Below are 20,341 nucleotides of genomic sequence, written 5' to 3'. Positions count from 1 at the left end.
CCCTTAAATCATCTTGTTCTTGGCAAAGAGGGCATTGTTTTGTGTTGAATAAGTCTTCTCTTCTTCGTCCCAAGTGATGCAGAAGATTCGACTCTGATCAAGGGCACCTCTGCCAAAAGCGGTAAACAACGGTGACCTTTTCCAACCATTCTTTTGTGTACCTTTTCCAGGGCTTTGATCTCCTGCAACGGAGGGGACGTTTTGAATGCCACCAAAGGCAAACCTGGGAGTCTGCACAACCGCTGGGCTGTTGAAATGATCTCACTGGCATCTCACTCCCAGCAATAATACCGGTAGTTCTGCAGAATTTTTAATATATATATTTTTTTTAATGTTAAAAAAAAATGCCGACTGGTTTAGGAGTGTGGCCGATTCAGGACATCCGATTAAAGGCAGCTATTGTTTTTATGTTCCCTCCCCAGAAGGAAACAGAAAAGACCTGACTTGAAATAAAATGTTCTTTAGTCTTAAAAAGAAAAAGAAAAGGGGAGGCAGGGGAAGCACAAACAACTGGTTCCTAAGTAGCTAGTGCAGAGGTCCCCACACTTGGCAACTTTAAGACTTGTGGACTTAAAATTAATTGGCGATGCTGGCTGGAGAATTCTGGGAGTTGAAGTCCACAAGTCTTAAAGTTGCCAAGTTTGGAGACCCCTGAAGTAGTGCTTTGGATTGCAAGAAGAAAAGACACACTATAAAAAATGTTCTTTTTTCAATAATGGAGTCTTTTCTTGTCTAGTTTTTGGCATGGACAGAGTTTGGATCTTGGTGATTTTATCATAGCAGTCACTTTTCACTTTTGTACGTTGCAAAGATAGATTCCCAGGTTTGTGTGTGTGTGTGTGTGTGTGTGTGTTTTGTTTTTACTCAAACTGCTCCAAATCCATGTGCCCATGAATTGGACCGCCTGCTTGCACAAAACAGGCACATCTTAAGTTGCTTCCTCTCTTTTTTGTTGCCCCCAGAATGATGTCTGGTTCGTTGGGCGCCAGCTTTTGATGTTCCTAGGTGCATCTCCACCACTATGGAACTGGATCAGATGTTGATGAGTGTTAGAAGACAGCCATCAATTCACAACCATTGTAGAATAGAATAGAATAGAATAGAATAACAGAGTTGGAAGGGACCTTGGAGGTCTTCTAGTCCAACCCTCTGCCTAGGCAGAAAAGCCTACATCACTTCAGACAAATGGTTATCCAACATTGCTTTAAAAACTTCCAGTGTTGGAGCATTCACAACTTCTGGAGGGCAAGTCGTTCTATTGATTAATTGCTCTAACTATCAGGAAATTTGTCCCTAGTTCTAGGTTGCTTCTCTCCTTGATTAGTTTCCATCCGTTGCTTCTTGTCCTGCCTTCAGGGGCTTTGGAAAATAAATGGACTCCCTCTTCTTTGGGGCAGCTCCTTATATCTTGGAAGACTGCTATCATGCCTCCCCTAGTCCTTCTTTTCATTAGACTACGACATACTCAGTTCCTGCAACCGTTCTTCAAGAGGTCTTCTCTTTTCTCCTACACAGGAGTCACAACTTCCTCTAACACAAGAGATGCTTTTTCTTCTTTCAGGATAGTAGTTGAACTCGGTGTTTGTCAACCGTAGCAACTTTAAAATGTGTGGACTTCCACTCCCAGCATTCTGTGCTGGGTGGGGAATTCTGCGAGGCCCACAGGTCTTAAAGTCGTCAAGGTTGAGAAACTCTGCTTGACCTCTGCTGCAAATAGAGCGCAGCTGACAAGGCTGAAGGACCTCAGGGAGCAGATGACCTCACAGAAATGGATGAAAGAGAACACTGGTGAAAGAGGACATGGTTATCCCGTCTGCCATTACTTCTGCTATGAAGTAATGGAATGGCCTGTCCATCTCCAGCTAGGCTGGGAAGGATTTCATGGTTTATCTTACAGCTAGGGGGTCTTCAAGTGGAGAAGTGTGAGTTCTTGAAAGCCATGGCTGGCTGGGGAATTCTGGAAATTGAAGTCTACCTCTTCCATTTGCCAAGAGATGAAGTCCACCTCTTCAATTTGTCTAGAACATGGCCTAATGAGATGCACAAAGACCCTTTATCCTCCTTTTACAGTGTCTGATCACCTGACATAGTTTGGCAGTGGGGCAAGGGTGGCAGGGGAAGCTGGGAATTGTAGTCCAGCTTATGGGGAGGGATAATCTTCGAGTTAAACATCCAGCCATCTCCAAATGGCCAAGTTTGAGAAACGCTATTCTTGTGGATAGAGCGATTTAACGTAAACAAGTGGGACTCCCTGCTAAACATGGCCAGAGGTGGGCTTTCTGTTGTCATCTCAACATTCTAGAAGAACAAAGGTGTGTTTTCCTTTGGATGTTTCAAGCTAAGGGTAGATCTAGACCCTGTTTCAGTCTTTAGAGTTCCCACCTCCACAAAGAACCCAACTTTGCCAACTCTGTACGTGGAAGTTAGAGAGCTCCAGAGGACTTCCAGAAAGAGGTCAAGGGTTCTGCAATGAACAGCTTGGAAAAATATCTGATGTTTCGTACCAACAGCAGAACTTGAGTCCCAGAATATGGAAATGAAGACCAAAACACTCTTGACTATTTAATTCATTGATTGAAAACATAAATCTTCCTTCAGCATGCAAAATACAGACAGCTAAATGAGAGGGTATTTATGGTTTTTTTTAAAAAATATTAAAACACGAAATGTAGACCTTGTAGATCAAAACACTAAAAACAGGGACAAGGGAATCTTTATTCTCTATCCATAACTGTGGTTCTATCCTGAAGCGCCTATTTCTATTGGAATAAAAACATTATTTTGTCCTGATCCCAAAGGAGTTTATGGTGTTAAAGCCCCTTTTTTGAACAACGCTTAAATGTCATCTAGAGTCTTGCATGCTGATTTATCAATTAAAAACACGTATACAACCGTCATACAAATTCCAACAACTAACATGAGTTTGTCTAGTTTGAGCTTAAAGTCAGAAATGTGGGATCTATCGATCTCCAGATGTGGAGGAGCTAACACTAACATCCCTCCTCAAGGGCTACAACGAATAGGAATTGAAAAACACCCGGGGATCTTCCTGGCATGGGACACCTAACAGCTCGCAACATTTACATTCATTCTAGGAATATTGGATTTTTTCTTTTTTTTAAGATTAAAAAATGCTTACTTTTTAAGAAACTAAACTATTTAAAAAAAACCTGGATGGATTATAACAGAATATCAGCATTGGAAGGGATCTTGGATGTCTTCTAATTCAATCCCCTGCACAATCAGGAGACCCTATATGACCTATAAGACTCTATATACCGTGTTTCCCCGAAAATAGGACTGGGTCTTATATTAATTTTTGCTCCAAAAGATGCATTAGGGCTTATTTTGGGGGGGAAAACAGTACTAAATGTGTCTGTCTGGCTGACAATCTTAACTGGGGCTTATTTTCAGGGTAGGGTTTACATTACGAGCATCCTGAAAAATCATGCTAGGGCTTATTTTCCAGTTGGATCTTATTTTCAAGGAAAAACAGGGTACTTGTGAACCTAAGTTGGGTTCATGCCCAGGTCCTCTCCTAAATCAGAAGTTCAAAACTGGATTTCCATTTTGCAAAACTACGGGGAAAAGTCAGACACGTCCACTTGATGGTTGGGATGTCTTCTTCTTGGGTCCTGGAAGACAACGGCAGATGGACAGCCAGCTTTAGCTGCCTTGTCGGAAGCTATGAATTTGGGTGGAGTACTTCTGAAGCTGCTCCTTCGGTTCATCTCCTTCCTCACACTGCTGTTGATAGTGTTCATAGAGCTTGCACTTGCCTTCAGAGCCCGTGCCTTCAACCACTGGGTGGTGTCCATTGGACATCCTGAGAATGGTGGATGTGAGGGACTTAATGTAGTTCTTGGCCAACGTGAGGGTCTCGATTTTGGAGAGCTTGTTCTCAGCTCGGACGTGGGGGATGACTTCTCTCAACGCTTGGAAGGCATTGTTGAGTTTGTGCATGCGTTGACGCTCGCGTTCGTTGCTCTCCAGCCTCCGCAAGCGCCGATCCTTGCTACTCCAAGGAAGTTTGGAGGTTACCTTTGGGCTTTCCTTGTTCCTCTTTTCCTTGCGCCGTGAATATTTTAGAAGATCATCTCGGCTCTGGGTAGATTCTTGTCCTAAAGTCTCTTCACTGACTGCGTTCCGACACTTGGTTCCTTTGCTCTTGGCCTTCATGGTTGGTAGAACCCAAGATCTAGGAACTAGACTTTCGTCTCCTAGCAGAAGGAATGCCCAACATCAACCCAAGGACGGATCCTTTATTGAACAAAGACATCAACTGGAGGGTTCATCTAGTTACATCTTCATCTTCCTCAGCTGTCAGCTCAACAGGGTCTTGATCTAGACATGCCAGGATCCATGGAAGTTGGGGAATCCTGTGCATAATAATAATAAAAAAGACTAGATCACTTTTGAGAGATTTCTTCAATGAAAAATTCTCTAGAGGTGAAAGACCCACCTAGAACGTTTTCACTCTCAAGCTATATTTTGATTTTTCAAGGAATTTCAAGGAGTTTTACGATAGTTTAAACACAAGAAGACATGACAAGTCTTCTTGTGTTTAAAAGTGGCAATTCACCCAACCACCTTGTTTGACTACATATTTCCATTTATTCTTAAGGGGCACTTATAGATAGTGTGAAAACCTCTTCATCAAACCTACTTCTCTCACATATTAAAATCGCCCAGAAGGATCAGCTTCTGAGATACGTTGAACTTCTACAGAACTTCTACAACAGTATTTCCCAACCTTGGTGACTTGAAGAGGTCTGGACTTCAACTCCCAGAATTCCACAGTCAGCACGTTGCCAACATTGAGAAACACTTGGCACTCAAATAAGAATGAAAACAAATGTACGAAAAAGGGGTGGTCTTTTTTTTCCCCTTCATTTATACACTCCCAGAATTGTGGGTGCTCCATCCTAGTGGTTTTCAAAAATAGGCTGGACAACCATTTGATTGGGATGGTGTAAGATGGAGCAAAGGGTTGGAGTAGAAGACCTCAAATTCCATGTTTATCTTTTGCACCCAAAATTTCAATGTTGTTTCTAAATGGACATGCACACAGCACAGCAAAGGAGAAAAAGAAGCATTCACAGATCCAAATGGTCTGTGTTCTCCCTTTTTGACGACCACGTAGTCCCTAGTAATAATAATTATCTGCTGCTAACTCCACATAGGTGTCAGGAAGGGCACCTGGCCAGTAAATGCTCCGTTCCATCCAGTCACCCCGATTCTACCCCGAATTAAGGGATTACAGGGTGGTAAGAAAAGGGTGTTCCTAGTCATGCCAACATCTTCTATGGGTTAATAAGATCAACAAGGCGTGGGCCACACATTTTGTTGAACTGAACTCCTATCATCAACCTTTATAATTGTGTTACTCTCTTATGCATTGTGGCGGAGAAACCCTTTAAGGCAGAGGTCTCCAACCTTGGCAACTTTAAGCCTGGAGGACTTCAACTCCCAGTATTCCCTTTGCTGGCTGGGGAATTCTGGGAATTGAAGTCCACCAGGTTTAAAGTGGCCAAGATTGGACACCCCTGCTTTAAAGAGAACACAACCCCTGCTTTGACTCCACTGCAAAGAAAGGCCACCCAGAAGTTATTATTCCCAAATGAAGAGAGGAGGTTTGCATGGCAGGCCATCCACCAAAGCCCATTTTCTTGCAAAGCTTTTCCAATCCATATATTTCAAGGCTGGACCTACCTTTAAAAACTCCTCGTTGTTCCTACCGCCCTGCTTTCGAAGGGCGAAATGCCTTAGATATAGAACTTTATCAGGGGTAATTTAGCCAAGGCAGCCAAAATTTGCAAATTCTTGGACGGGATTCAAAGAGGTCTGCAGAGCTGAGAAAACTCCCCAGAACAAAGACCCAAATTAAAAAACAAATCTCAGATGGAAACAAGTTGAATGAAGAAAAAAAAATGTTGAGTGAAACCCACAGCCCACGGGTTGTGTTCACGGAGCAATGCACAAGCTCTGGTGTTCACGGAGCAACGCACAACCTTCCCTCCCCAGCCAAGTGTTGTTATAAGGTAAAGCAATGTACAATGTACCACACAGAACAATCTAATCGCTTGTCCTTGCAACAAAGGTTAATCAGGTGTTCACATCCAAAAAAGAAAAGAGGGGGAGGGGAAGGGAAGGGAATTTGGACGTCATGTAAACTTCTCGGTCCTTTGGATGGAACGGGGGGGGGGGAGAGACATTGAATTATTATTTTCCATTTGCAGCTCACCTTTTGTTGGTGCAAAATGTATTTGGTTCGACACAGGATTCTCCTACGTGGGCCTAAGACATGGGCTCGTCCATTGTAATAAACCCTTTGGTTGGGGTGGTGTAAGATCTCCAACCTGGAGCAAAGGGTTGGACTAAAAGACCTCAAATTCTAGGTTTATCTTTTGCACCCCAAATTTCAATGTTATTTCTACATGGACATACACGCAACACAGCAAAGGAGAGAAGGAAGTCCTGTGTTCTCCCTTTTTTACGACCCTGAAGTCCCTAGTAATAATAATTATCTGCTGCTAACCATTTGCACATCTTTGGGTTGGGCAACCTAGGTCTGTGCCCAGGTATGTGAACTGGTCTTTGAATAATATTCACACTGGGGTGATTTTCTCATCTAGGACTAAAGATCTCAGTTTTCCCAATTTTTTTTTGTTTTTTTTTGTTTTTGGGGGAGGTTCAGAAATCGGTTCCTTGGTGTGCTTTCCCCATATTTGAGACCCAGAAGACGGTGAATGAAAAGGACTAGAGGTGACAAAATAGCGGTGTACCAAAATCTCAGGGGCTGCCCCAAAGAAGAGGGAGTCAAGCTATTCTCCAAAGCACAAGAAGGCAGGACAAGAAGCAACGGGGGGAAACTCATCAAGGAGAGAAAAAGCAACCTGGAATTAAGGAGAAGCTTAATATAGCTGGTTGGACTAGAAGACCTCCAAGGTCCCTTCCAACTCTTGTTATACTGCTACCCTCTTCTTTAAAGCCCCTGAAGGCAGGACAAGAAGCAATGGGTGGAAACTAATCAAGGAGAGAAGCAACCTAGAACTAAGGAGAAATTTCCTGACAGGGAAAACAATTTCGTGGAACAATTTGCCTCCAGGAATTATGGATGTTCCAACATTGGAAGTTTTTAAGAAGAGATTGGACAAAGCTTTGTCTGAAATGATATAAGGTTTCCTGCCTTAGGAGGAGGTTGGACTAGAAGACCTCCAAGGTACCCTTCAAACTCTGTTATTGTTAAGTTAACCATGCAAAGAAAAGTTCCCAACTTTTCCATTTAGGGAAAGAGGATTTTAAGAGACATTTCAAGAGAGATTGGTTGTCGGCCTTGCAGAGTTTTTGTAGACCACCGTGCAAGAGCCACCTATTCAATTTGATAACCCCTTCTTTCAATTCCCCAAATATTTGCCCAGGATGGGTCTGAATTGAAGAGGCCAGAAACGATTCCATGCCTACCTGGAGCAGGGGCCAACAGCATCATCCTTCAACTGTTCCAACCTGGCATGGATCATGAAAGACGCAGACCCGGCCTCAGAAGGAGACGGTGACCATCATCGCCCAGGAAGCAAAGCCGTCTGCCTATCCCCACCTGCTACAGGCTGTTCACCTGGGCTAGGACACGTCACTTTAATGCACTAACAGGTAAGGAGGCGGAGTCTGGCATGGCCAAGTCTATTGCAAATAAGCCAAGAACGACAAAATTACAAGCAGAATGTTTTTCCTGTGTGGTTGCAGCTCAGCTTGGATTCTGGGACCGAGGCCCAGAACTTGGGGTGTTCTTCTTCTGGAATGGTGCAAGGCAGAAAGTTGGGGGTGCTGATGGCCAACGTTGGAGGTCTTAAGCCCTTCAGTCAACTGCAGCTTTTGGTCTCTGTCTCCGGTTGCGCACGTTTCTTTGAGCATGGAAAGGGGAAGTGGCCACTAAAAGCAACCATCATTTCTGAACTTCCTCAGCCTTCCTTAAGCTGCTTGCGTTTCCTAGATGCATTCGCTTACAACTCTGGGACCCTCAGGTGGGGCAGCTGTGGTTGGGGACAAGGGCCAACCCGGGACACAGCCGAAACCAGGAGTGCGACATTTGGTCCTCAAAAGCTGATGTTCTGATCTATATTTTTGTGGTGGCAAAAGCCCTCTGGCTCGAATAAGAAGAACTATGGAAGATCCAAGAGAAAAATCAAGAGATTGAAAGAAAGGGAGGACTGTACTTTAATGTTCTCTTTGGGTGCAGGCCAAGCTACAAACTGGTTCACCTAGTTGCTTATTTCTGATTCCCCCCCCCCCCCACCAGCACACACAGACACACAACCACACACACACACACACTCTGGCCAATATCAGATATCATATCTACTTAAGAATTCATTTATTCAACCTCCAAACGTTATGCTTTTTTAACTTTGGCAAACATTATTGTAGAACAAAGTTATCACAGATCTTCTCAGGCCAAGAAGCCAAAGTTGAAGAAGACGATACAGTCTACAGGGATATTTTGCCCTCTTTAAATGGCAGCTTTTAGGGAGAAAATCTATCTATGTGGTCGCTAGGAAAGAGACCTGATGACACATAATCAATCAATCAATCAATCAATCAATCAATGTCATGTGCATCAAAACAGAAGGAACATCAGATTCCAGGCTTATAAATATATAGCTTTATTTTTATTTTGAATATTAAATAAGGTTCTTTAAATTACAAGCAGCCTTGGATCACACTATGCATGATCAATATACAGTAGAAATCTTAACAGATTTAAAATTTACACACAGTTTAAAGATAAATTCGACCTGGAATTTAATTAGCTAGCATATTGCCACGAACCTCATAGCTGTATTAAACCCCCAATCGGAAAATTTCTCCCCTATGATTTTTGTTACATAAATTTCCTGATGTACAAATAGAATAAAACGTCGTATATACACAGAATTGAAACGGCTTTACCATTATACCCACCACTGTGCAAGTTCAGACAAATGGCTAAACAGAACCGGACGTCTTAAATTCATTCAAGTTTTAACTGAATAATAATAATAAAATAAGATAAAAACCAGGCTGTGGAACAGAACATTTTGTTACCTGCTCTTCATGAAATGTTTCTCCTCTAGCATATTTCCTGAAAGACATTTTAATTTTCTTTTCTTTTTCTTCAGAAGTGAGTATTTTATACAGATTAATGCTGAGGCTATATGCTCTCTCTGTTTTTATTATTCGGGCTATTCCTTCCAAAGCAGTCTACATTTTCTACTTCCAACCTAAATAGCCCCTTTGCCCCCCGTAAAATATTAGCCAATTGTTTTTCTCTACCAAAACCCCCAGAGTTCTCTCTCTCTCTCTCTCTCTCTGTCTCAAACAAGGAAAAACAAAATCTGCATACAAATTAAGCTAAAACAGTGTTTAAAATGTACACACAGGCAGCTTTCATTAGTGTCATTTTTTTTTTAAAAAGAAAACTTTCATTTCCTCCCTCCTCCAAAAAAAGAAAAAGAAAAAAAGGCAGCAGCGTTTCATTTATAAAGGACGGAACTCGGAAAGGATTTAGCCATTAAAAGCCTAACTACAAATATTACTACTACTGGTCTATTTCCCCCCCGCCAACCCCAACAAAGGTTGACAGACTGGCTTATCTTGGGAGCTTATGAGGCTTCCTGAAATTGCGTTCTTAGGGATCGTTCTAAGAGCAGCTCCACCGTAAACAAGGCATTCTCCTATATAAGAGAACTGTGTCAAGACACCCAGGTCTGACGTATCTTCTTTTCAAGTTACTCCAACTAAAAACCTGGTTGCAATGCTTCTGGGCTCCTCATCCCATCTACATTGTAGTGCAAACAGCCTCCATCAGCACCTGCTCCCTGAATAACCTCTTAGTTATCCTGCAGAACCTCAGAAACTAGAAGAGGATGGTTGGGGCTACTGAAAACATCTGGCGAGGCTCAGCTGCCTTCAAAAGCTCCACCATGGGTTGGATGACCCAACTGAAAGTTTCCTTGGTCAATCATCTCCACACTGGCACAATGTACACGGATATATGTAGATGCTCAGGGGATTTCTGCTAAGTTGTTTCAAAGGAACAGGTCACAGGCTGAAGGTGGGCTGAGGCTGGGGTGACAGGGAGAGGACAGAGAAGTAACCACTCTTAAGACCAGAACAGGAGGACGACCCTGGTTGACCAAACAGGAGGACCCTCGCGGTCACTTCTGGACATCTGCTAGCTTTGATGTCCTGCAGAAAACAGAAATAATGCTAAACGGAACTGCTTCTTCTAACCAAATACACCAAACTCGAACCTGCTCCAATTCTCCAAACATGGCCAGATCATCAGGGAAATTATAGTGCAAAATAACAATAATAATAATAATAATTCAGGAGCCTCAACTCAAGGAAAAAGATATAATCTGGCCATGATGATATGTAAGTCGATCTTTCAGAGATCTATTAAGGAACTTGGACAAGCTGGGATGGATTTGGGAAGCTGAGGATACCACCTCAGCTAAAAAAAACAACGAAAAGCTAATGTCGGATGTTTAATGGTTCATACTTTAATTTTAAAGGCTCGAAAACCTAAAGAGATGCATGTATATTTCAACCAGAAGGAAAGGATTTCTGGCGCAGCCCAGGGCACAGTATACCTGGAACTCTACCTTTCCAAGGAAATAGAATTGCCCTGGGCTTATCCAAATATGGGCATTTGCCATCGGTGTTAAAATTTAGACTTGGAATTAAAGTGAAGTGAAGTGGAGGTGATGTGAAGTGAGGGGCAAGGCAACAAAGAAAGACACTCCAAGAATCTGGAGAAAACCCCTGTGATGGAGGATGCGTGTTTGGCCCAAGTCGGATTCCAATACTCAACTGAAAGACTCCAAAATGAAGGGAATGCTGCTAACATCCACTTCACTCAACTTTACCAAATGGTGTTACACCATGAAGGTGTTACACCTTCTGCACTGAAGGGTGTTGATCTAAGGTGTTTGAAGGGTGTCCATGAGGACAGCTGCCACAAACAACGTCCCAATTCCTACCACACAAGGCCAAGGCAGCTCTGGGACCCATCACAGAGTCGAGAAGGCTCACTTTTGAGTTCCCTACGTATCATCGTCTAACAGAAGAGGTCTCACTTCAGGCTGCAACTTCCTCAAAGGGTGGAGAAGGCCAGATCCAAGGCTGTCAGTTAAGGGGGAATTCAGTGCCTGGAGAGGTTGGATCTGTCAAGGACCACCATGTCAACAGCAGAGCTCTCTAAGGCAGGGGTCTCCAACCTTGGCAACTTTAAGACTTCTGGGAGTTGAAGTCCACAAGTCTTAAATTGGCCAAGGTGGGAGACCCCTGATCTAAGGCATGTTGGCAAGTGCTGAAGTTAAACCCAAGAAACAAAAACATTTCTCAAAGTGCTGCTGTTGTTTTTTTTTTTTTTTTGGGGGAGTTCTTTAGATGCTTACACACGTCAACACTCTACCACTCCCTGGCATGTTTCACGCATGACCGTTTCTACCCTTCACATAGCTTCCAAGAATTAAGACAGGTGAAGGGTTAAAAGCACGCGTGTTTCTTTCCAATCCTTCCCACGTTATTTTTTTTTTTCCACTCTATCTAGTTCTTCTCAAAAATTCATCCTTTCAGCAGCTCATTTTGTCGGACGACCCAACAGCTTTACAAATGGGAAGCAAGCATGTTCTTCCCCTACCAAACTATGGGTGCAAATTATACAAAACAGCACATATGCTTCTTTTTAGAATGAGAAATACATTTTAAGATGAGAGAGAACTGTTCTACTGAGAATCAAAGCTGCTTGCCCACATAAGGTGTAACTAAAGCTGTGCTTGTCACCATCAGGGCCTTCTCCTGTTTTGGGAATGTTCAGGATACATCTATACAAAGTGGCCTGGAGCTCAGAAAAGATCCTTTAAGCCGAGGCAGAACCTCTGGGTTGAATGCTGCCTGTTAGCCCATAGGTTGCAACTTGCACCCTGAAAGACCTTGTGACAATTAAGTTTCAGGGACTCATGCGTCAGTCATGGAACAGCCAATGACCTACTGAAGATTGTTGTGATCCATGCTCAGGATCAAGACCCAACAAGCCCAAATTTATTAAAACTTCCTTTTTTTATTTTTTTACAGGTACTTGACTTCAAAAAAAAGATAACTGATGGTAGAAGGGAAACAATCTTCTATCAGACTGTGACCAGAACCGTGGACGGATCCTTAAAAGTTGACATGGACAATGTCAACAGTTGACATGGACAATGTCAACAGTTGACATGGACAATGTCAACCTAGAAGTTGTCCAGTAACCAAGAAGATCATTTGGACACACACACACACACACATCCAACAAAAACGCAGACAATTTGCCTTACGAAAAACCAAGGAAAACCCCAAAACCAGTTCACCATCACCATTTTTAGCCAACCACAAATAAGTCAACCCACTGCCCCCCATTAATTGCAAGTGAGAATTATCTTCCTGTCTGTTTCCAAGTGAGTGACCCTTTCAGAAAGACGAGCAGCATGTAAAAGTGGCAGAAATCCTTTAAAAAGAAAACAATGGGACAACTCAAGTTCTGAGACACAGGAATAAAATAAAACCGATTTAAATATGCCAGTACTACAATTCCCATTGGTCCAGAATGCTTTTGTACAGTGCAAAGGGACTTGGCAAGGACACAACTAGCACGCCTACAGCTAAGCAATGAGTGAAACCTGCAAAATATGGCTTGCTACACAACAGCTCTCAGCTTGATCAAGGAATGTAGTATATCTGCAGCTCAACTATATACAATTTTACACGTTCATACAGATAATACAACATGGCTCTACCCCCCTCAAAAAAAAAAGTATATTACAATCCTATATATAAACCAGAACGTCACTGTGGTACAAATCATCTGGAGGATTATTTCAAGTACTGGGAGAGAGCTAGCATAGGGAGGTCTGTTTTTGATATATATATATATTAAAGAGGAAATGCCAAATGCACCGCTTTTCAAAAATAGTAGGCTGTGAAATACATCCATTCCAAATTCTGCTCCCGACTCTCTTTTTTTTCTTTTAAATGGCTCTTAGTCCAAACCGGAGGTATTCCCCACAATCACGAGAACAGACCGAGAGAAGCTTCAGTTCTTAATCTTTTTCTCCATCTTCACTGCTCCCTGTTGAAGAAACAAAGTTATTACAATTACAAGTAACTTGGGAGTGTCTGCTTGTGGAAAGACCCCTCTAAGTTAGTGTTTCTCAACCGTGGCCACTTTAAGGTGCATGGACTTCAACTCCCAGAATTCCCCAGCCAGCCATGGCTGGCTGGGGAATTCTGGGAGTTGGAAGCCCACGCATCTTAAAGTGGCCACGGTTGAAAAACATTGCCTTAAACTCTGCAGATTTGTTTAGGCCTAATTTGTTGTGGTAATTTCTAGCAGGCTAACTGAATCGAAATGAAAGTCGGAGAATCTTAAAAACTACCTGCGCAAAAGGTGTGTGGTAGGTACCCGGCTCCATAGGGATGTTATAACGATTTCCCCCAAGAGTTAGAATCAAGTCCCCCCTTCTTTGTAAGGGACATTCTGATGTACAAGGCAGTGTTCTCCACCCCCTATTACAAAATCCACAAAAGTGGACACACCTGCAAGCCTCCCCAAGCACAACTGTCTACATCGCACACTTCAATGTCACTGCTGGGGAACATCAAAGGAAGCTGCCCGTTGAGTTACCAGCTAAAGCAAGCAATGTGGCTTATCTAATCAGCATTTTGGCCAAGTGCAAACAGTGTTTCTCGAGGCAATCAGAGAGCAGACTGAGTGTCAGCCCATTTACACAATAACACACACACATACACTGTGTGTGTGTGTGTGTGTGTGCAAGCACGGCCGAAAGCACTGAGCCTGAGGATGGCGAGTGGGACCTCGCCAAACGTCACCAAGATACTCTTAATCTTACATGGGAAAAGACCCGAACACACCTAGACCTACACACACACACACACACACATATGTTTTCATATATGTTTTCATTATATATATATATATATATATATATATATGTATGTATGTATGTATGTATGTATGTATGGCATTCAGCTTTGTTCGGGTATTTTCCCACGTCATTGTAGTTGTTCTTTTAAAGTTGTAGCTTTAAACTACAATGTAACTACAATGACTGGGAAAATACCCGAACAAAGCTGAATGCCATACATGTAAGTACCTGCGAAAACTTAAGAAAACACACACACACACACACACACACACATATACATATACATATATACATACATACATACATACATACATACATACATATATATACCCTGTTTCTCCAACAATACGGCCTCCCCCAATAGGAAGTCCCAGCATGTTTTATAGGCATGAAATGAAATTAAGCCCCTCCCCCCAAAATTAAGGCCTATATTAAACCATGCGAAATGGGGGAATGGTGGGGGCTTGCCGTTAGGAAGCACTTTTGTTGCACACCCGGATATGGTGCTGCCTGCGTTGACCCCGATACGAAGTGCCCCACCAACGCCGAGGTCAACATCCAAGCCGTCGCCGTCCGCCCGAAGATGCAAGGGGGGAATTAAGTCACCCCCGAAAAGACGGCCTAGCCATTTTTTCGGGGCTCAAAAAAAAAAATAAGACCCGGCCTTATTATATGAGAAACACGGTATATATATATAATGTTTTCATCTTCAGAACTGAAGAAGCTTCTTGGATGAGAAGGGAAACACCCCTTCAGGGAAAAACAAAAGTCCAGCTGCCTTCTTTAAAAAGCACCTTGGGGACTTCTGCTTGTAAGAGCGGCCAAGCCATGGGCTGGAGGAAAATACTCACCTCCCTGTTCGATATCCGAGTCGGTCAGGTGAGTGAGCGAAAAGCTTGCAATGTTTGCCGGTGAGATGGAGAACCTGGAGTAAGGGGACGGGCGGAACCAGTCCTGCTCAGGGCTTCGGGGCGGCGGCGGCGGAGAGAGGTACTTGGAGGTCTGAAGGGAAGAAGACTTGGAGCTGATGAGAGTGCTGGCGGCCTTCAAGGCCACGGAGGGCCCAGGAGCAGGGAAGTCATCGTCCCACTCAAAACCTCCTGGAACAAGCAGAAAACCACCAAGCTCAGAGAGCACCAAGGGCCTCAAAGTCTTCCTCCTTCTCCTCTCCACAAGTCCCCCACCCCTTCTAGCCCTGATGATGTCCCCTAGCTGGGTCATGAAACGTCTGCAAGAAAACCACCAAGCTCAGAGAGCACCAAGGACCCCTCGTGTCAACCCTGAGCTACAAATAGTCTCCTTTATTGGTAACATGGCTTTTAAAAATGCCCCGATAAAGATCTTCCCAGCCACCATTTAGCCTTCTGTGTGCAAAGTACACTAACATTGTTTGTGTCACCATCCTAGAGGGTGATGGGATTTTGGAATTGTCAGATAAGGAGGCAAGCATGGATGGGATAAAAGCGAGATCGACTTGCCTAGAAAATTGACGTTTGGAGAAGTTTAACTGGAAAATAAAGCTTTTGCGGATATTAAGAGGAACGGGGTTAGCTGGCAATTCCAAAATTTAGGTTTTCTCGTAGGGGAACCTATTTTTGTATTCATGACCAATAGAGAGATAATGTATACCTTCTTCATCCGTAGAACTTTCTGAACTGGTGAATTTATTCAAGTAACCAAAACTGGCAGCCAGGGCAGGAGTGTGATTAGAGTTTGATTCAGCAATATGCTTTCCAAGTTCTTTGGTTGGTGTTTCCTAAAAAAAAAAGGATCACAAGAAATGCAACTAGCTTCTCACAGGGAGTCCTTGACTTACAACAGCTCCTTTAGTGACCCTTCAAAGTTACAACGGCACTGAAAAAAGGTGACCTTTGACCCTTTTCCACCCAGCTGTGGCAGCATCCCCATGGTCACATGATCAAAATCCAAACGCTTGGCAACTGGCATGTACTTATGACTGTTGCAGTGCCCCGGGATCATGTTTTGTGACCTCCTAACAAGCAAAGTCAATGGGGAAGCCAGATTTACTGAACAAGCGTCTTACTAATTTAATAAGTGCAGAGATTCACTTAACAATGATGGCAAGAAAACTCACTTAACAACTGCCTCGCTTAGCAACAGAAATGTTGGGCTTAATTGTGGTTGGAAGTCGAGGACTACCTGTATAATTCTGTCACCCAGCTAGACGTGGTTTTTCAAGCGCCTTTGGGAATTGTGGGAGCTTCATCACTGGACGCTTTCAAAAAGATTGGACTGCCATTTGTCAGAAGTCATATAAGGCTCCCCTGCTTGGGTGGGTGGGTGGGGGGTTGGACTAGATGACCTATAAGGTCCCTTCCAACTCTGTTAATCTGCCTGTGTTTTTCCTCAACCCTAGCAACTTTAAGGCGTGTGGACTTCAACTCCCAGAATTCCCCATTGCTGGTTGGGCTATTCTGAGAATTGTAGTCCACACATCCTAAGTCGCAAAGTTGAGAAACAACCGTCTGAACACATATCTCTCTTTTTTTTTTTGTGTAGAAAATACTGGAATCCTTCTCCAAGATGAGATTTTGCTGCTGCTTTGATCCAGAGGTGATATTCAGCTGGTTCAGCCCGGTTCTGGAGTACCAGTAGCAAAAATTTTGAGCAGTCCGGAGAACCGGCAAATTTAGGGGATATCACCCACCTTCCCCCTGCCATTACCTCTCGACTCTATTCCCTTGATTTTTTTAGCTGAGCTGATGCACAGTGGCAGAGCGGACGGCCTCGCCTCAGCTGAGCTAAAAGAAACAGCTCACCAGCGTTGATACAGAGGATGGTATCAACTAAAAAATACCCCTTTGGTCTTTTTAGTTGCCAGCAGAGAGAGAGTGGGGGAAAGCAGTGCATTCCTTAAATGCCTCAGATAATCGCCTTGGCAGCCCAAAGCAGTTGGCGCGCAAGAATATTACTAGAGAGCATGATTGATGACTCTTGGCTATGGATGTGTCCCATTGGAGAATATACGTCCAGGGGTTGGGGGGAAGGCCAGGGTCAATGGGGAAATGAATGAGGTGTCAAAAGTTGGCTGCAACCAGGAAACGCCGACATGTCAATTCCTAATAAATCAATCTTTTTTACTCTTGAGAGACGCGGCTAGAGACTTGTGATTTGAATGGGGGTGCATGATGGAGTCCTGACAGGCGGCCTTTGAGCCCTGCAAGCAGCTCCTAGAATCAGTAGGAAAAAAACCACTGTTTTGACCTCTCCGCTCCTTCGATCACTTTTGAGGGACATGAACCCTGTCACTGGCTGGACTTGAGTGTCACGCCAAGCCAGGCTAATAATGTGGTGCCGAGTGTGTCCCTCTACAACCAACTGCCATAGGAACAGACAATGGCTGCCAGCATTGGGTAGAGTCTCACCTGTCTTTCGTTACTTAGGACATATGCTTCCTTCTTCCTTACCTGGGCAGGGAAGGAAACAGCCTTTTTTTTTTTTAGAAAAGAAGAGCCTCTTCTGAAATCCAAGAATTAAAAAAAACAAAGGGAAGATACCTGATCAAAAAGATACAAGGTGACGTCATTGAAGAACGTTACTGCTTTTTTCCCATTCTTCTGAAAGGCTTCGGCCGAGTGGTTCTCCTGGGGTTGCTTTGTCTGTTTCAGCAAGCTCCTTAGATGCCTCCCATCGCTTCCATCGCTGATGATCTCCGGCACGGGGTGCACCACCATGTCCTCGTCGCTGTCCGAGCTAAGCCCGTGGAGGTGGAAACTCTTCAGGTCGTCCTCCGAATCGTCGCTGTTCCCATCCTCCTCGTCGGCGTCCTCTTCGTCTAAGGAGAGATCCAGCATCCCAGAAACACCAAGTTTCCCCAGGTACTTTCCTTCGATGTCTGGTTCTTTCAACTTATGGCCTTCAAGCTGACTCAAGGTGGATTTTTCAAAGAGTTCGGGAGCAACGTACAAGGCGGGCGCGAGCTTCGGATCGCCCTGGGGGAAAAAATCTGCCGTACTGGTGCCCATGCAAGATACACTTTTAGGGAAGTCCTCATAGATGTCACCTTCATCCGTACGTTCTAGGTCAGGGACGGGGCGGGGCGGCGAAGGTGTATCTTTGGCTTTATGAAGCCACTCCTGCTTTGTTTCATCAGACTCATGGTCTTCTCCTCCTCCTTCCACCTCCAGCTGTGAGGTCAAGTCCCCGACGAACTGATAATTAGCTATTTCACTGCCCCTGGAAGGATCTTTTGTATTCCCAGCATTTTCCATTTCAAAGAAATCGGCGTGGTCCTTGGCTAATACTGTTGGCTTTTTCGATAGATTCATGACCTCGGATTTCTTGTCAATCTCCGAATCGTTGTCAGAGAAATAGGCCGAATCTCTGTATGAATTATGGATGCCCTCCAAGGCTGTCTGAGGAGTGGTTTCAAAATTGCCCACGTTTGTCGGGTCGGCGTAAGAATTTACATCCGCTGACACGATGATCGTGGGGTTCTCCTGCACCAGCTCTCCAGGTGATTCACTAGAATCGCTGCCAACCTGGTGGGACGTCCATTCAGGAGATTCTAGGTTTTCCGTTTCGTAGCCGCTATCGGCGGGTTTATCGGGGGGTAAACATTTCCGGGGACTCTCTGGTTCAAAGGATTCCAAAACTTCGTGAATGTCTAATGTCTCAAACGAGTCTGGCGTGTCTACCAGTTGCCCCAGGCTTGGGGTTGAACCTGATGAACTGTCTTCTAGTAGGCTATCATGGCTGATGCGATCTGTGGGAAGGCAACCCCCCTCTGGGTTGTACCTTTCACCTTGAAAAGTTCTATCGCTTTCCTTCAGAACGTAGGCGTTATCTCGCTCAAGTTCCTCGGCGTTTAAGTGGTGGGTCAACTCCCAGGAGTTACTGCTGCGCTGAAGTTCCTGTTTGTTTTCTTCTCTGTCTTCTTGAGCATTGAGGGAGACACCAGGGCAGGAGCTGATGCCAGGGCTCTGGTTTTTGACATGTGTGGAATGGATATCTGTTGAACCGAGTTTGGAGGCTTGTTCCATTCCAAGGAGAGAAGCATTGTTGGTAGAGTTATCTCCAACTTCTCTGTTAGGAGGGTTTTTCTCCGGGCTGGAAAAGGAGAACAGGAGATGCTTATCAACCCTAGGGGAACCAGAAAGTGTCCCTGGTGGCTCAAGAAGGTCCTTTTTAGTGTCATGAACTTTTCCACTCATGTTACATTCAACTCCCAAAGAGTTCGTATTTGGTGGGTCTGGTTTATCCGTTGGGTCTCTATGGAAATCGCCACCACTTTCGTTCCTCGTTGTCCCCTTTAATAAATTCTTCTCCTGAAGAAAAAGGAAGTTATCAGATAGCTCCTCTAAAGTCAGTTGGCTAAATTTAGATTCCTGTGAGGTATCTTCTTGCAAGTAATCCACTTCGTTTTGAGAAGTGGGTGGGGAGCTTTCCTTCTTGGGCAAGCCATGGGTAGATTCCTCAAGATCTGAGCATGCAATTGCTTCCAGCTCCAGATGGATCTCGTTTATGTCAGCTAAATCAAGTCTATTGACCCCATTTGCCAGCTGTTCATTTTTGGTGATACCACCGTTTTGGGAAGGGCTAACCAGACCAACACAGTGTAAATTCTCTTCCTTGGGATCTGTACTATTACAGAAAATATCCCCGTCTGTACTGGATTCAGCAGCAAAGTGTTCCAGAACCACGACGTGACAATTTTTGTCTTTCAGAACTTCAGGGTTGTCCACTTCTGTTGTCAACTCATCAACCTGGTGATCAAAGTTGATGCTCCCAAGGCCTCCAATTTTTTCTTCTAACTGGATGTAATAATCGCTTCCCATTGAAGGTTTACGGGCGTTAAACACGGGAAGTTCTCCAGGCACCAGTAAGGAAACTTCCTGTCCACTTTCAACCTGAGCTCCAGGCCCTTGGTCGGTCAGCGTGTTCTCAAACACCTCCACCGGGAAGAAGATGTTTGTGTAAGTCTTCGTGTCAATGGGGTTTGACTGGTTACATTCAAAGTGGTCGTGTTTGGCTGCCTCCCAGATGTATTCAAAGTTGAGTCCTCGGCTTGTTTCGGTTACGGTGAGAACCTCTTCCATCTCGCGGCCAAATCGGCTGCCGGTGAAATGATCCAGGATCGGAAAAGCGGAACTCCCCAAGGGTTCTCGGTTTGAAATGTTCGGCTTGAGATCGTCCCACTGTTCCTGATCAATGACAGAATCCCTTTGGCTTTGCATGCAGAGATAGACTAAAAGCTTATGGACTTCCTCCGCTGTGGCTCGCTTTTCCGGAGACAGCCAGCAGAACTGCAGGATTTCATACCTGGGAGGATGAGATTTCAAATATACTGTTTTTTAACAAGGGAAGGATACTATTTCAGGTCAAGAGTTCTTGCAAGAGTTTTCTAAAGTAACCTT

General features: G+C 44.1%; 2 protein-coding genes across 3 annotated transcripts in view; both read right to left on the bottom strand.

Moving 5' to 3' along the window:
- Positions 1-2,549: 2,549 nt before the first annotated feature.
- On the bottom strand, positions 2,550-7,585 carry BHLHA15 (basic helix-loop-helix family member a15). 2 transcript variants are annotated; one of them, XM_026687372.2, is made up of 2 exons: positions 7,465-7,585; positions 2,550-4,379 (listed from the first exon to the last, which is right to left on the bottom strand). In XM_026687372.2, exon 2 carries the CDS (start codon positions 4,177-4,179, stop codon positions 3,667-3,669), a length of 513 nt encoding a protein of 170 aa, XP_026543157.1. In that variant the 5' UTR covers positions 4,180-4,379; positions 7,465-7,585; the 3' UTR covers positions 2,550-3,666. The 2 variants fall into 2 exon arrangements, with proteins under 2 accessions (XP_026543157.1, XP_087798316.1); XM_087942190.1 differs by lacking the exon at positions 7,465-7,585 and adding an exon at positions 6,245-6,309.
- A 1,051-nt stretch (positions 7,586-8,636) lies between these two features.
- Positions 8,637-20,341, bottom strand: part of LMTK2 (lemur tail kinase 2) — a 33,563-nt gene continuing 21,858 nt past the window's right edge. Inside the window, exons 11-14 of the mRNA XM_026687371.2 lie at positions 17,483-20,246; positions 15,594-15,720; positions 14,816-15,064; positions 8,637-13,147 (exon numbers count right to left, since the gene is read on the bottom strand). Coding sequence (XP_026543156.2) covers positions 13,119-13,147; positions 14,816-15,064; positions 15,594-15,720; positions 17,483-20,246 — 3,169 coding nt within the window. The 3' untranslated portion in view covers positions 8,637-13,118. The remainder of the gene's footprint in view (positions 13,148-14,815; positions 15,065-15,593; positions 15,721-17,482; positions 20,247-20,341) is intronic.

The sequence above is a fragment of the Notechis scutatus genome, chromosome 12 (genome assembly GCF_049901735.1).
Source record: "Notechis scutatus isolate UNSWTSFEM ecotype Mainland chromosome 12, rNotScu1.2, whole genome shotgun sequence".
Classification (NCBI taxonomy): domain Eukaryota; kingdom Metazoa; phylum Chordata; class Lepidosauria; order Squamata; family Elapidae; genus Notechis; species Notechis scutatus.
This window is presented reverse-complemented; position numbering and strand designations above follow the sequence as displayed.

Coding starts and splice junctions, on each gene's coding strand:
- BHLHA15 (XM_026687372.2), bottom strand. CDS start 4,179: ATGAAGGCCAAGAGCAAAGGAACCAAGTGTCGGAACGCAGTCAGTGAA.